At 48.3% G+C, this 17,188-nt stretch overlaps 1 protein-coding gene across 10 annotated transcripts in view; it reads left to right on the plus strand.

The window, feature by feature from the left end:
• Positions 1-17,188, plus strand: part of MVB12B (multivesicular body subunit 12B) — a 188,956-nt gene that overhangs the window by 100,020 nt on the left and 71,748 nt on the right. For all 10 annotated transcript variants that reach the window (XM_070596298.1, XM_070596306.1, XM_070596304.1 and 7 more), the window contains one exon: positions 12,326-12,420. In XM_070596298.1, the coding sequence (XP_070452399.1) occupies positions 12,326-12,420 (95 nt within the window). The remainder of the gene's footprint in view (positions 1-12,325; positions 12,421-17,188) is intronic.

Genomic DNA, 17,188 nt, shown 5'->3' on the forward strand with positions numbered 1-17,188 from the left:
ATTCGTGACTCTTATGACCGCCTCCCGGAGGATCCGTCCCGCCTCCTCTGCAGCCGGGATCACGCTGCCCACACGGTCTCACCCTGCATTCCTCAGTCAGCATCACCTCGTGAGCACCCTCCCCCGACTTCCACCCAGAAAACCTGAAAACCATCTTACGCCTGCAACACATTACGAATCAGACATTTTATAATGTCATTTCCAGTGTTCGAGCACAGCGTTGTGATTCAGAGCTGAATTTTGTAATTTGCCCCATCAGGGTTCAAATCCAAGCTGTGCCCCCTCAAGCAAGCTGCTGACCCTTTCTGAGACCGTCTGAAACAGAGGCAGTCTCAGCACCGAGTTGTGGGATCCAGATGAGGGGCGTGGTCACAGGATACACGTGAAGGGTGGGCCCTGTGAAAAGTCAGCTGATGTTATTTTATTGTTTTTATCTTAAATAAGTCGTTTCTCGCATTTCAGGTTATTTCCTCAGGCTGGATTTCCAGAGGGAAAGAATAACTGCTGACCCTTTTGTTCCATTACTTCCCCGTTCTTGAATCTTCACTTTGAATCATCGGGAGGATGTTTTCATGTATTTCTTTCAGAGAAAGGGACATGAATGATCTTTTTGTTGCTGTTGACTTCACATATAAAAGACAGCTTGAATGAGTAAGACATTTCTGAATCCCAGCTTTCTTTCCTTTCCTGACTCTGTGGCTTCACTGTCTTCATGCATTTAGTGTGACAGAGGACAAGTCTGAAGTCACCATCAGGATTTGCCAGGATTCATGTAGCCATGGGTCTCTTTTCCTGGCCTCTTCTGGAATACTGTGAACCCTATTGGCTTCTTTATCTAGGTCTCTTTTTTTTTTTTTAGATCGGAAAAGTCTTTTCAGCTTTACTAAAGTATACTGAATGTATGATATAAATTGTCCATATTTAAAGTATAATTTGATGAGCTTTAACATATTCACATACTGTGACACCATCACCAAAATCAAGATCATGAATATATCCAGAACCCCCAAAAGTTTCTCTGTGCTCCTTTGTAATATATCCTCTCTCTGGCACCCACGGATCTGCTTTCTATCCCTATAGATTAATTTGCATTTTCTAGAATTTTGTATAAATGGAGTCATAACATAGGTATTCTTTCCATCTTGCCTGTTTTACTTAGCATGATTATCTTGAGGTTTACCATCTAGCTGGTATCAATAATTCCTCCTTTATTGCTGGGTAGTATCCATTGTGTAGATATAGCCACAATATTTTTATCCAATCACCTGTTATTGGACATTTGGCTTGTTTTTAGTTTTTTACTATTACAAATAAAGCTGCTCAATACATTTCCATACAAATCTTTGTATAGATATATGCTTTCACTTCTCTTGGGTAAAAATCCAGAACTATAATGGCTGGCTTGTATGATAGGGTCTATTTAACTTTTTGAGAAACTGCAAACTGTTTTCTGAAGTGCTGGTAGGATTTTGCATTCATATCAACAGTGCGTAAGAGTCCCACTTGCTCCTCATCCTCGCCAGCAGTTGATATTGTCGGTCTATTTAATTTTCGCCATTCTGGAAGATGTGTAGTAATATCTCATTGGGGATTTAATTTGCATTTCCCTAATGACTGGTGATGTTAAACCTCTTTTCCTGTGTGATTTGCCATTTGTATATTTTCTTTAATGAAACGTCTATTCAAATCCTTTGGCCATTTTTAAATTGGGTTATTTGTCTTCTCAAGTCATAAGAGTTCCGTGTATGTTGTAGCTATAAGTTGGATATGTGTTTTGCAGATATTTTCTTCACGTCTGTGGCTGGCCTTTTCATTTTTGCAACAGGATCTTTTGAAGATCAAGAGTTTTCGATGTTGGTGAAGTCTAATTTATTGATTTTTTTTCTTATACAGTTTGTGCTTTTTTGTGTCCTGTTTAAGATATCTTTGCTAAACCTAAGGTCATATTTCTTCCTGTGTTTTCTTCTGGAAGAGGCCATGCTATGCCTGTTAAATCCAGATGCATTTAATTAAAAGGTCTCAAACCCTTGGCTTTCTAGACTTAATAGTTTACCCCTTCCCTTTGCTCTTTTCTAGAATAGTTCCATGAAACTATTGGGTCATTTTATATACAGATATGGTGAGAGGTAAGCATTAAGGTTCGTTCTTCTTCACGTGGCTATCTAGTTGTTCCAGCACCATTTGTTGAAAAGATGGCCCTTTCCTCATTGAATTATCTTGGCACCTTTGTTGAAAATCAATTGATCATATATGTGCAGGCCTGTTTTTGGACTCTCCATTCTACTCCATTGATCTATATGTCTATCTTTATGCCAATACCACACACTGTCTTGATTACTGTAGCTTTAGACTAAGTCTTGAAATTAGGTGGTCTTGAAATTAGGTTGTCTTGCAATCAGGCTTTATTTAGCTGTGAGTCTCTTTATTGATTTTGCTTGGAATGTTGGAAGCCCCGTTGGCTTCTATATTTAGTTGGTTTTTTTTTTAGTTAGGCAAGCTTTAAACTTTTCTTGATTGTTATTTCTCTTTTAATTGTTCTGATTTCTTTCTAACATCTAGAATATCTAGGTTGGTCTTTGTTCTCCATATTTATATTTTTCCTCATGATTGTCATCTCTGTGTTGTTTCTCTGCATTCTGGAAAGTCTTGGGGGGCTTATCCACGATATTACTAATTCAGTTTTTTAGAATTTTATTTCTGCGTTATTTGTAATTCAGATAACTTTTTCTGCATCCTACAGTAAGTTTTTTCCCCAAAGGTAATGTTTTTTTAATCTTGCCATGTGACATTTTTTTGTAGGCCCTCATGAAGATATATATTTCTAGACTGGGGGTTGGCCAAAAGGCAGGATTTGTGAATGACCCTTCCCATCCGTCCCCTGTCCTCACTCGGGTGCTCATCATTTGGTAGATGATCTTCTGAATCTTCCTTACCTTTCTCTGTTCTCGTTAGTTTTTGTAGAATCTTGGTGGCAGGAGGCTGGCTAGAGCTGTCACTGGCCGTACAAATCATACAGTCCCGGTTTCTTTGTAAGACATGTATCATTTCATTCTCCTAACTTGACTTTTTTGAGTCTTTTGAATATTTTCAACTGTCGATTTTTTATACCAGTGAAAGGGTGAATAAACAAATGTAATTCCTCATTATTTTGTTTAAATATCTAGCGTCATCTGTCATTCTTGCTTACTTTGTCTCACAAACAAGTCTATATTCTCTAAGGGTTTCGTCACTGCCATTAAGAAAGGGGACCCACAGGCTCGTCGGGGACCTTTAGGTGGCTTGTGTATGCGGAACGTCACAATCCAGAGTCGGTGCACCCCAGTGTCTGACTCCTGTTCACTGGCAAGCTCTCTAGGCAGTGGGCACTGCCTGCCATGCTGTGCCTGTTAAATCAAGATGCATTTAAACCAAAAGGATCGAACCCTAGGCCTCCTGGACTTCCTAACTTACCCCTTCCCTTTCTTCTCTACAGTCCTGTCGATCTCTTGGGTCGTTTCCTACTTTGATTCCTTCCCAGTCTTTTTTCCTTTATGGATGGACGGACATTTCATAGCTCTGCCTTTCGCCCTGGGATGGTCTGGGCAAATGAGCAGCAGGTGAAAGCAAAACCTTCTGACGTCTTAGCTCACCTTATTCTCGAACGAAATTTTTAAAAATAGTTGCTTTCCTGGCCTCAGCACGTGAATCTCATGCTTCATCTTTCTTCCACTTGTAAAAGTTTATTAACTTTTTTAATAAGGCACCTTTTTCTTTAATTAAGAATGTAATTGAGACCAACCCTTTTATTCTCTTTTCTTACTACTCTTAGCCCAATCCCGTGAACTTTACAACTCAGTCTTTGCAGAGTTACGTTTTACACATTGTCCTAGAACAGTGGTTGTCCAATGTTTTGGTCTAGGACTTTTCTATTCTTAAAAATTGAGGATTCCAAAGAGCTTTTGTTTATGTGGGTTATGTTTATCTGTATTTCCCTTATTAGAAATTAAAACTGAAAAAAAATGTAAGACACAAGAATACGCAAGCAGACATCAGAGCAGTGACATCATCATAAGTCACAGAGCTTCTGGAAAATTCTTCTGTCTGCTTGTGAGAGGATGAAAGGAAAAAGGCAAGTGATGTCTTAGTGTTATTGTGAAAATAGTTTGACCTTATGGGGTCCCTGGAAGACTTGGGAACCTCCAGAGGTCCCTGGAGCACACTGAAAATGGCTGGCTCAGAAATGTGGTTTTAATACAACCGTCAGGTCCAAGAAACAGAATGCGAGTTGCAATTTCACGCACCAGAGTTTGCCTTGGTTGCATGTGTGTTGTACATGTGTGTTGTGTGTGTGTGTCTGGGGGGTGGGAGATGAAGTGACAGCTGTCTCTAACCATGCGTCTGCCTCTGCCACCCCAGCCTCAGTCCCCTCGATGCTGCTCTCTGACAGTTGGAGAGGACAGAGGCATCGCCGCCGCCTGGGCAGAGCTGTCTTCATTATATGTGGCCACTGGGTCCGGAAGATTAATGGTAACATTTTAAAAATTCACACAGACCTGGAATCAGCACTAGAAAATACAGATTTAAATTAACAAGAAAAAAGCAGAATCCCATCAAAGGAAATAAATCGTGCTGGCAACTATTGTCACATAATAAAATGTATTCTATAACTGAAGGGCTTTTATATGGAGCTGTCTGCAGCTTAGTGGCCATGTTAATTGAATAAGGTGCCTGCAACTGACTTGGGGGAAAAAAATGAAATTTCCCTCAGCATCTGTTCAGCCGGGGCTGATGTCGGCAGCATGTGTGGTGCTGACCTATTTGTTACAGAACAGCCAGTCCCTCCTGCAAAGAGACGCGACGTGATCGCTTGGCAGCATGTGCCCTGTCTCCTCTCTCTGCTTCTGTGGAGGGGGGACGGAGAGGAAACGTTTGGTCAAGTTCCCCTAGGACTTAGGGGCTGTTCTGGTTGGAATTCCCCAGTTACCCAACAGATTTTGGAATCATAATCCATCATTTGCATCAAGTGTCAGGAATTGTTGGCTTCTGATTGTCAGTCCCTTATTCCAGTGGCCCAAGGCCTACGGGGGATGGTACCAGAAGGTCTCCATCTAGGGCCGCCCTAGGTGGAGCCGGTTTCCTGAATCCTTGGGTTTACTTCTCCTTGATCTGCTGGTGAGCTTCATGAACTCTCTTAAAATCTAAAACACACTTCTCTGCCCACAGAGTGATCAACAAGTTGGGGCCCATTGAAATGGCGCCACTTGGAATTGCTGTCCTCGGGGGTACCAGTGGCCATCGTGCTCTTGGACGTCTCAGTTTGGTGGATGCTTTCAAGCACTTACTCATTCTGTAACTCCCTTGGCTTGGGTGCTCCAGAAGCGCTGAGCGTCTAGTGTCCACGGTCTACTGAAGCTCCTGGCTTCTTCCTTCCTTCCTCCTCTAGTAACGCCTGGGATCACGTTGGGGCGTTTCTTTAATCTCATCAGATGATCAGCTTATGGGAAAGAAGCCAAAGAGTTTGGGTTAACCGATCACAATTCCAAGTGTAAAACTAAGGATTTGATATCTTTTCTCACTAGATGCTATGGTAATCGACATGGGCTCTGGCCACTGTAGTCTTTTAAAATATTTTAAGTGACTGTGAAGTCTCTTATCAGAGTTATACCATAATTTTTTAACCAGTCCCCTATTAGTTGATATTTAATTTGATTCCAGTTTTTGGCTTTATAAGCAACACCATGATGAATGTATTTACTGCTTATGTAAAAACATCCATGAGTCAGAAATAGTTGTATTTTCTAAACCGTTAACCAGCCGCGTCCTGGGCATGAGGAGGAGACAAATAGGAAGCGTTCCTGTAAGTTTCTCAGAATTATCTCTAATTACCTGTCAGAAACAGATCCATTCATTCACTCAGAAAGTGTTGGGTAATCCTGTGTGGTTCTCCCCAGTGTTTTTTAAGTGCCCACTGGGTGTGGGGCTATGGTGGAAAGAGAGAGTGAACTGGAGATGGTGTTCTGTGACACGTAAACTAATCAGATAGTCCTGTGGTGTGGGAAGGACTCTGCAGAAAGGAGGGTGTGGCGTGTGAGAGCAGCTGGAGATGGGGTGCTTCCTCTGGTGGGTGGTCAGGGCAGGAATCTGAGGGGTGGCCTTTCTGAGGAGGAGGAGCCAGCTTCTGGAGAGCTGGGGAACAGTGTTTCAGGCAGAGAGAACAGCAAGTGCAAAGGCCCCGAGGCAGGAATGAGAGTGAGGGGATGGAGGGACAAAAAGCAGCTGGTGAGGTTGGAGGATGTAAGTGCAGAGGTCATGAACCAGATGAGGTCAGAGAGGGGGGATGGGCCAGAATTGGCAGGACTGCACAACCATGGGGCGGTTTAGATTTCATTCTAATGCAGAGGGAGGGTGCCAGTGGGTTTTTTTAAGTGTCTGATTTCTTTTTGTTGTAATTTTTTTTAAGATTGGTACCTGAGGGGCTGGCCGGTGGCACAGCAGTTAAGTGTGCACATTCTGCTTCGGTGGCCCGGGTTTCACAGGTTCGGATCCCAGGTGCAGACATGGCACCGCTTGGCAAGCCATGCTGTGGTAGGCGTCCCACATATAAAGTGGAGGAAGATGGGCACAGATGTTAGCTCAGGGCCAGGCTTCCTCAGCAAAAAGAGGAGGATTGGCAGCAGATGTTAGCTCAGGGCTAATCTTCCTCAAAAAAAAAAAAAAAAGATTGGTACCTGAGCTAACATCTATTGGCAATCTTTTTTTTTCCTTCTTATTTTCCCTGAAACCCCCAGTACATAATTGTATTTTTAGTTGTGGATCCTTCTGTGGGACCCACCTCAGCATGGCCTCATGAGTGGTGCCATGTCTGCGCCCAGGATCTGAACCGGCGAAACCCTGGGGCCGCTGAAGCGGAGTGCAGGAACTTAACCACTCGGCCACGGGGCCGGCCCCACCAGTGGGTTTTGTAATGGCTCTGTACGGAGGCCCTCGTGAGCAGGACTCTAAAATAATGCCAGGGATGGCAGGAACAGGGAGAATCAGAATAGGAGTTCCGCATGGAACTGTAATAGGAATTTTATCCTTGTGCGTGCTCACCACACGCCTGGTTCTGCGTTGTCTGCTCTGCCTGCGTTGTAGCGAGCTGTGCACTACGAGGCAACACACCCTCAGGGAAGGGCACTGGCTCCAGGTGGCACTGGGATGTGAACCCATTTTGGGTGGACTCTGAGGTCAGTGCCCTTAACCACTACAACGGCTCTGCCTCCCTGGGTACGTGGTTGGGCCATCGGTTGTCCGTTGCTTTTCCCTTTATAGCATATTACAGGGACCGTGACCTGTCAGGGTCACCAAGCTAGTAAGTGGCAGAGGTGTTGAGTCCCTGGCATCATCGGTTTCGAAAGGGTCTTCGGGATGGACCCTGTGTTCCTGGTTGAGCAGTCTCATTCAGTGTGCCTCAAGAAGGTACGTCAGGGTAACTTAAGGTGGTCACGGTAACCTGCAGGGGATGCATGCACTAACCTTTCTGTTAAGTCCTGCTGCCTCATCTCTGAAGGCCTCGGTTTTCTGTTCTGTTAAATGAAAATAATGGATGGTTCCTATCTGGAAAGGCTGCCGGGAGGGTTAGGCAGGGCAGTGGAGGGGAAGGAACCCAGCCCCGTGCCTGGCAGGCGGGTCTCCACCAGCTGCCGGGAACTGAATCTCATTTCGCTCTGAGACTCAGCTGATTGCAGAGCGGTCCTGCCTGCCCGTCACTTTCACCTAATCTGAGGCGGCAGCGCCCCGGGGCCACTTCTCCGTCAGCAGGTGGCATCTTTCGATTTAACCACAGGTGATCTTTCCCCTCGGCCCAGACTGCCCATTCTCAATTCACAGGAGGCCTTGGTGTGCCTCTTCTTCCTCCTGTCACGTGTCCCCTCCTTCCTGTGTCCAGCAGAAGAGGCTGTTTGCAGCGTGGGGAGCTCTTCTCCCTGAGGCTCCCTCTGGTCAGGGTCTTTCCCACTCCTGTTCTCGGAATGCTCCGCACACTCGCTCTCGCATCAGCTGGCGTGTTTGGTAACTTGATTTCAATCCAACAGATTCCTATTGAGCAATTACTCTGTGAAAGACATAGGCAGGCCTGTGACTTAAATTCGCTTTTAATTTCATATTCATTGCATCAGCCACACATTGTCTGTTGCATGAGATCAGAAGCTTTCTTTTTTTCCCCCCTTGTAAATTCCTGGTTGCTGCCACCACTGATTTCTTACGTCATACCTGTTTCCTGTCACGGAGAGGAGTAGGGTGCATAGTGTAAGGAGTTTCCCGGAGACCCCTTGATGTAACGGAAAAAAAAATACATGCAGAAATGAAACAATGGAGGCAACCGCAGTTCACGTACATAATGGACTAGGTTCAACACTTGATTTGGTCAGCCGGTGTTCGGAAATTGTATGTTCTAGGGTGGAAATTGTCCAAGAAAGTGGGATACAAAATGGATGAGATTTGACCCAGCTCTCGAGGAGGTCACAGTCATGTTAGGGAGACAGGCTTCTTTTGGATGAATACAGCATAGTGTGATAACTGGAGTGAGATAGGACATACAGGCACTGAGTCTAGCCTGGGACAATTCCAGGGAAGTTTCAACAAAAGAGAGATTTCTTAGGTGGGGTCTTGAAGGATGAATAGGAGTTTGGAGAGTAGGTAAAGGAGAAATGGAGATTCTAGGAAGAGAGAGCAGCGTGGATAAAGAATCAGGCATGAAAAAACATGGCATGTTCAGAGATTCACAAGCCTTTCGCTCCTCCTGGTGGAGGGAGAAGTCAGCAGTGACAAGAGAGGGAGACAGGAGAGGTGCGCTGGTGTGTGAGGACGGCTAAAACCGTACGGATGGATGTGAATTAGGTTGTCCAGGGAAAGTGTGTGAAGTGAGGAGAGAGCTAAACCAGAACCCTTGCAAACGGCAACCTTTAAAAAGTTGAAGGAGGAGCCAGAGAGGAACATCTGTGAGGAAGAAAGAGAACAGGCCAGGGGAGGGAGAGTTGCAGAGTGGTCGGCCAGGCAAACTGTGACGCCGGGAGAGGCAAGAAAGTTCAGCCCAGGATGTCCATGGCGGGTGTGGGACAGCTAGGGAGCCAGCACCTTGATTTCTCTGGTTTGTATATACTTCTTTTTTAAGTCCTGTGTGCCATAGAATTTTCCCGAAACTGCTCATTTCGAGGGTTGCAGCAGGTCATTCGACAGGAATTGTTAAGGGTCTGCACACAGTAGGTGCTGAGTAACTGTTTGCAGTTTCATGATAATCTCCATCATCATTTGCTGCCCCCTTCCCATCTACCATAGCATCTCACTTTCCCACGGGGAGGCACTCTTTTAAAATTACAAATTGCATCTTGTCACGTCTCTTCTTAAAAGAAGTCTGTCCTTCAGGATAAAATCAGAACTCACGCAGGGTGCTGAGTGCTGTGGCCCCTGTTCAGCCTGGTCCCTCGCCCTCTCTCTGGCCTTCAGGCTCTGGCCACCCTGGCCTCCTTCCAGGCCTGCCCTCCCAGAATTCCTGCTGCCTAGGAGGCTGGCCGCAGAGCCTCAGGCACTGCTGCTCCTCCCTGGCACACCCCGTGGCCTGCCCATCCTCGCTTCTCCACCCACCCGGCACTTCCTCAGGGAAGCCTCCAGGAGCATCACTCCCCCCACCAGTGCTTCCTGCTTTCTGTGCGTGATTGCATTTGTAAGCTACTCTTGGTTCCCGTAACCTTGTGGACATTTTCATGTCCCCCTGCTGCAAGGTGAGCTCTGCCACAGCAGGGGCCCTGCCTGACCTCTGACCACTGAATGGCTGGGTTGGCCCCGTTTTCTCCTCTGGCTCAGGTTGGCCTCTTTGCTGTCATCCGTGCCTGCCCGTCTAACACCCTGCCTCCTCCTGAACCTTCCCGAATGCCTCCAGCCCCCAGAGGAGCTACCACCCAGCCCAGATGTTTGGTGTCCTTGGTTGGGTTGGCTGTACCTTTTTAGGGCTTTCAAAGCTTAGAAATCTTAGGGTGTGGCGGGCCTGAAGCGCACTTCTTCCCCTGGCTCCTGGCAGTCCCCTCCTTGGTCAGGTGGGTGCAGTAACGGCACCTGGCCCCGGCCAGCTTCCTGGATGTGCAACCAGTACAGTCCCACAGAGCCCCGTGCTCAGAAGGGCCCCACGCTTGGTTTAATGCTCTGCTGTCATTGACTTGAAATTCTTAACCATATTTGACCTAGGGCCCCACGTTTTCATTTTGCACTGGGCCCTGTGTGCCGTGTCACCAGGGCCTGTACCTGCCTCATCAGGGCCATGTGAGGAGCCCAAAGTGAATTCGTGAGATCTGCATACCCCAGGGCGCAGTGCACGGCGAGCACTCTCTGCAGGGTCACCTGTCATCATTGTAGCTCTGCTCAACCACAACCACAGTCGATAATTCATTCTTCTGTTTGCTCGGCTCCATTGACTGAGTGCTGTGGTCAGAGCATTGATCAATGGCTGTAAAGCCTTCTGCAGCTGCTTGCACCCTCTCCGGCCTCCCAGCCCTGGCCAGTCTTCAGAGTCACTGCTGGAGCTTATTAGAAATAGATTTCTGGGCTAGCCCCCAGGCCCATGGAACCGGCCTCCCCAGGGTCAGGGCCGTGAATCTGTATCGTTAGCAATTTCCCGGGTGGCTCTGCCTCTTCCGTCTGTGCTGTGATGTGTGGAACAGAGTTGGGAACCTTCATCCCAGGGGATAGAACCCAGACCTCTCGGTGTGGCATTTGGCGTCCTTTGCAGGCCAGCCGCCTGCCTTTCCAGCATCTTTTCCCATGTGTACCGTTAACCCTGCACCAGAGGGTTGGCTTGCCCTGACTCCCTGGTGAGTCCCTCTTACTCCTTTAACACTCACGTCCTCCTCTGAGAAAGTGTCACTGGAAGCCCCGTCCCCTTAATCAGAAAGTGTGGTTCTTTCCTTTCATGTTCACTCAGCGCCTGATTTCGTTCTCTGAGCACATGTCATGGTGCCCAGTGATTTGTTCCTGCACCTTCTTCCCTGTAATCTGCGAGCTTCTTCAGGGAGCCCACCTGCACATCCTTAGGTAGCATCAGCAATGAGCAGACCATGCAAGGTCACTGCGGCACGTCAGAGGGCCCTATGGATACTTCTCCATGCGCTGTGTCTGCTGGTCCCCCCGCAGCCCTGAGCGCACAATCGGTGCTCAGGAAAGCCCACTGCATCAGTGCACAGGTGTTTGCGGTCCATGCTCGCTCTGTGCCGGCAAACCGAGGGCAAACCCAGCCCTTGGCTCCCGTGTCATCCCCGGAGGCCCCTGCTCGCTCTGGCTCTGTGGGAAGAGGCTCTGCCTGGAGAACGTTTCCTCCCAGGAGTCTGTACGTGCAAGAATCATTCAAGGAGGTCGTGCCTTTGTTGTGTGAAAAAGGTGACGTGTAAACCTTAAAGCTTTCTTTATGTAATAAGTGCTCCGTCCCCCGGTCTCTTCCCTTCTGGAAATGACTGAGTGTAATCAAAGCTCAGGCTACAGAGTTGTTTCAAACCACCCCCAGTCATGCCAAGAAGAGGGATTTTTGTTTTTCCTCCCAGACCTGTTGAGTCTTAAATACTTTTCCTGTTATTTCAATCTTACTTTTCTGCATTTGCTGTGGGCAGCTGATGACCACACCAAGTGGTGATTTGCTTTTGATGGAATGCTCACTCAATGCTGTGTGCATTGTGGACTTTAAGGCCCGACACCTGCGCTGTAAGAGACAGCACTGGACTGAGCGGAGGCGCTTTCCTCAGTACCTAGTATGTGCTTCCCACCCGAGGGGAACACACAGACATGGCAATTCAGAGGAATGTGCCATTCTGATTCTCAGTGGTCAGCACTTTCCTGGACTCACATGGCAATGATAATACCCAACACCTTCCTTCACAAAGTGCTTTCTGTGCTGCTGTCCTCAGCGGCCCTCCGGGACAGGTATGGAAGTCATTGGATGGATAATGGAACCAAGATGGTGGGACAAACCCAGGCTCATTTTCAGAGCTTGAGTGTTCTGGTCCCACTGGTGTATTTTGCCCAGTGGGCAGAGTCTGGACTGAATTGCCCATCTCCTTAAAGCACCTTGGACGTGCCATAAGGCTTGGGAAACCCTTTCTTCCTCTTGGATGTCCTTCCTGGTATGGAAAAAGGTGGCTGCTGATTTCTGGAAACTTTTGAATTCCTTGAGGGGACTCGAGCTGCTGGGGAAGTCCTGCTCACCAGGATTAGCGGGCACTCCTCCTGCTCGGTGCTCCCGTGGGCTGTCGAGGGGCCAGGTGCTTTCTGCGCCTTGGGGAACGCTCATGCACACTGTAACCTCCTTTTTCTCCTGTCTCTTTCTCAGGCACATCTCTCTAACGCTGCCTGCTACCTTCCGAGGCAGGAACAGCACGCGCGCCGACTATGAGTACCAGCACTCCAACCTGTATGCCATCTCAGGTAGGTGGGGCCGCTGCTAAGGACCAGCCACCGCGTCTGCGACCCGGGCACCACCTCCCTCTGCCTGCTTCCAGGCTTCTAACGGCACCTGTCTGTCTTACCTCTCTTTCTTTCCCTGCAAGGGGCCTGTTCCCTGCGGGCACCAGGCCTTCCCTCTCCTTTGCGTCACCGCCACGCTTAGAGAAGGGCCAAATACTCAGCATGTTTGGAAACTAATGATGAAAAACAATGTGTGGATTTCACAAGCTTGAAGGGAGGTTTCCAGAGAATAGTCACTGCGTTGTTCACCTGCCAGATCCAGGGCTGGGTTCCCACGGGGACTGAGGCCCCGTCCCCTCGCCCTCCCGTATCCAGGTCTGTCCTCACCTCTCATTTCCCAAAGCCAGGTTTGTGGCCAGAAGTTACACTGGCGGTCTCCCCTCACACCCCCATCGTGTGAGTCTGTGATTTCTGAACGCAGCCTGGAAATGGACAGTGTTACCTTGGCAGGACCTTCGCCAGTCCCAGTTCCCTTTCACCTTTGCCCAGGGAGGGGAGAACTTATGAGCCTTATTACAGAACTGAGATTCATTAGGTGCCTGGCCGTGCAGGTGACTTGCTAAGAGGCACGGAAACCCACAAACTGGCCTCCGATTATACCGGGCCTCCGGTCGGGGGTGTTTGTACGTAAGGGGGAAGTGGCAAATCGGTGCCACTTACCCGTGCACGCCCTTAATGGTGAGTGACATTTTGAACACGGGAACATGGCATTCATTCATGTACCATAATGAATCGGTTATTTAAAAGGTAATCTTTTTTTTCTAAAAATTGCAACTTCAGGTTACTAAATAGACGAAATAGAACAATGGTATAATTCTTGTCAGTATTAGTTTCTCTTGTTATGATCACTCCCTAATAGGTTTGGAAGTATAAGCAAAAGCCAGTTGTTCCATTTCTGGGTGGCACTCCTGTTGGGGGAAGGGCAGAAGACGGATGTTCTTAAAGCCCGCGTCCTTGGCCACACTCCAGGAGCCAGGCTCCCGAAGGGTAGAGGGAACACGTTGTCTGAGAAAAGCATCTCCTGGGAGAGTTTCTTTTGTGCTGCGGCTGTTTCAGCAGAGTCGACAAGGAGCATAACAAGTGTGGAAAGATGACCTATTTTGTAGAAAAGCTGAATATTTCCCCAGATGCTTAGTGGCAGAGTGGTGCAAAAACAGGCCTGTGAAACCCAGCAGGGCGACCCCATCCCTAATGCACGTAAGGAGAGCTCAGTCAGAGCAGATGACTGCTTTCCTCCAGCTTGCAAATCTTTCTCCAGCCCCGGGGGTTCGTCCACCTCCCCCTTACCTGGGTTCTCTGATGGCTTTCCCAGCTGTTGGCGTTTCTGCGGAAAAGGGCCCACAGAGTGAAACCTCCTCTGGTTTGGCAGGAATGTTCCTGTCTGCCTCTGGACCGCTGCTTCCTTGCCCCACAGCTTTGATGAGGTGTTGTCTGGGTTCATTTCAGCTGCTAGTTTAGCAACGCCGAGGTAACAGCCTCAAGACACAGGGGAGGCCATTCAGAAACTTCCTGTTACGTTTATGTAAGTGGCCCGTTGCTTAGATTTTATCTTCCAGAGGTAGTTGAGGCTGCAGCCCATGGCAGCAGGCAGCTCAGGCCTCCTCCGAGGCTGCAGGCACCAAATTGCTCTGCCAGGGTCCAAGCCGGCTTTGTTGTGATGCTGCCAGAAATATCCCGCAGGACCCACCGGCTCCATGAAGCCTGCAAGCTCAGCACTGGGCAGCCGGGGTGTAGCTGGGAAGCCTGCCCGCCCACCCACCGGCAGCCTGCCTGTGAGCCGCTCTGGCTGGAAGGGCGCAGAGACCGCCCCCTCCCCTGTACCATCAGTACTTGGCGCTGAGTGGCACATCTCAGTTTGGTACTGCGAAGGTAAGGTTTTGATGGTTCGTTCCAACAACAGTCAAGGCAGAGTGTACCCCAGGCCCTAGCCCTTGCCCCGTGCTGGATGCCACGCTAGCTGGAGCTCTGCTGGTAATGAAATGAATCATCAAACTCTTCTCCTTCTGAATGGGCTCAGGCACACGCTCACTGCAGGCTTCAGGGGCTAAGCTTTTGGGGCAGTCTCCTGGTGTGCTCTGGTTCGTTCCTGAAAACATTCGATTACCGCTCCCCTAGTCTGCAGTCCCTTCCTAGGATGAGTATATTTCCAAACAATGGAATGAGAAATTTAAAAAGCAGCCCACATTTAATTTGTATGTGTGGTTATTAAAGTGATATTTACTTTTAAATGTTTTCCCGAGGGCATACCTGTTAATATATCCCTTCTCCGGTACCTTTCACTCAGATAGTTCGTCTCTGTCATGCCTGCAGGGGGAGAGAGGCTGCTCAGAGCCACTGGAGAACCCAGTGGAGACAGCGTGTAGCTCTGTCCTCGCACACGGAGGTGCTCCTGAAATGTTTATGGAAGGGAGGGAGGGAGGAAGAGAAGCGTTTAGCCCAGTGTCTACCTTGCCCAGGAACACCCTCTGTGACCTCTGGGGCAGGTGATCATCCTGATTTGCTGCTCGAATACCCCCAGTGTCTGGGGCCACCACCTCCTACCAGCCTATTCTGTTCCTTGTTCTCCTGGGGTCTGTCTCTCTGTACGTTCATACCCATCCAGCCATTTGGGATACTGTGCTTATTCCATCAGTCAGAATGTGCCCACTGTTCTCCACAGTCCAGCCAAGAGTTCTGTCTTGCACACAGAAGTGGGGTCAGGAACTTCTGACTCAGTGCTGACATCCTGAGAGCTGTGTCCCTTGCTCTGTCACCTTGTACCCGAGTCAGAACGGCCAGGAAGCACACCTTCGATCCTCACCCTTCCTCCTCCAGGAATTTCTCCTAGAAAATACTTACAGATGTGCAAAAACATTTATCCACAAGGATGAGCTCTGCTGTTTTTTAAAAGTAATGCTCCAGAAAGGGGGGTGGGGGTGGCCTCGTGGTGTAGTGGTTAAGTTTGCGTGCTCTGCTTTGGTGGCCTGGGGTTCATAGGTTCAGATCCCAGGCCTGGACCTACACACCATTCATCAAGCCATGCTGTGTTGGTGTCCCACATACAAAATAGAGGAAGATGGGCACAGATGTTAGCTCAGGGCCAATCTTCCTCACACAAAAAAAGGAGGGGGGGAGCTATCCTAAAAGTCTCAAAGGCAAGTGGTTTAATTATGAAACATCCATACAATGGCCTTAATTTTTCAAGCATCCAAAAATGACGATTTAGATAAAAAAGATGTGCATGAATATTGTTAAGTGACAACCAGAATGTGCAATGTGATCTCATTTTAAAAAGTATGTCCAAAGGTCTGAAAAGGTCCAGGCCAAGGTCTTTACTGTGGCTTCCACTGCTCTTTTCTTCTTTCTTCCTTCTTTGCAGTGTCTCAGTTTTCTATGATAGCGGGTGTCGCTTTTGTAGTAGAAACGTAGACCTGACGTTAATCTGGCGTGTCCTTGGTAAGCCTCGCTGGCCCCAGCGATCGCCTTGTTTTGTCTGAATGCTCACGGGCCTCCTGACTCATAATATGCTTTCGGATTCTACTGGAAATCAGTTCCAGGCCACAGATCAATAATTTTCTCCGTGTGCCTTTTTGAGAAGATGATTTTTCTCTGTTGTCCGGTTCCCTGGAACCTCCTGTCCACTGACCTTCCTTAGTGACCACCACCTGCAGTTCCAACCCCACCTTTCATGGTCCATGGGCCCTCCAGACGCCGACTGAGCCTGGAAGCCCCTGACTGCTCGAGGCCTCTCCTCACCATTTTTGCTCCTCAAATCCCCCATCACCATGTTATTCTACTCTTTAGGGTTTGAGGATGATTTTCCTCGAAAGAGGAGATGGAAATAAAAGGGTGGGTGCCCGGCTCGGCTCACTCTGTTAGCTGTGCACACTAGGGTTAGCAGACCGCTTTTGAAGTTATTCTTGCTTTTGATAAATGCCAGCTATGGGCTCCGTGCTTTCTGGTGATGGTCTATCTGGTGTCCACCCCTTAGTTGTGTGCCTTCCAGATCTTTCCTCCTGGGAGGGCCTCTTCAGGGCCATGTTGATTTCCCTAGAGTCTACCCCCAACCCCTGCTCCCATGTTTCCTCATCAGGCATCTTCGTGGCTGTTAGTTTTCTTTTTAAGAATATCTTCTTTCCCCTTGAAAAGTCTTCTATTTTAGTCCCTGATGATAGCCTCCTACCTTATTTTTTTCCTTAGAATTTTTTTTAGAAGTTTAGATGTCTGACCATTCATTCCTTTCTACGCCACCTATTCCAGAACTATTTAAAGTAATTCCAAAAATACATGTAATGACATGAAAATGGAAATGACAAAATAAGAGTGAAGGGAAATCCAGGCTGGAAACGTAGAGGGCAGCTGTGGGCGGTCTCGCAGGAAGGGGCGTCTAGGTCTGCGTCTGAGTCGGGGCAGTCTCTGGATGAGATGGAAACAAGCGAATGCCTGGGAAGAAGCTAACTCTTCCTGGTCCTGAATTCGTCCTCATAAAGAGGGCCCTATAAGATGCTGCGGACCACAGAACAGCCTCTTTGCGGTGAATTTGATAAGAACAGCCTGTATGCCCGTGTATGGGGTGGGGGGTTCACTCATGTCTGAATCCCTAAAATGTTTGCAAGTTGAATGAGATGTTGTGCTGGGCGTCATGTACCTTAGGGGCTGGAGAGCTTGGGGGGTGTCAGGAAAGAGTGGCTCCCCTACCTCCGGTCCAACCTGAGGCTCTCACCTGGCCCAAGGCTCCCTGTCAGGAGCG

Source organism: Equus przewalskii, chromosome 26, assembly GCF_037783145.1.
Source record: "Equus przewalskii isolate Varuska chromosome 26, EquPr2, whole genome shotgun sequence".
NCBI classification, from domain to species: domain Eukaryota; kingdom Metazoa; phylum Chordata; class Mammalia; order Perissodactyla; family Equidae; genus Equus; species Equus przewalskii.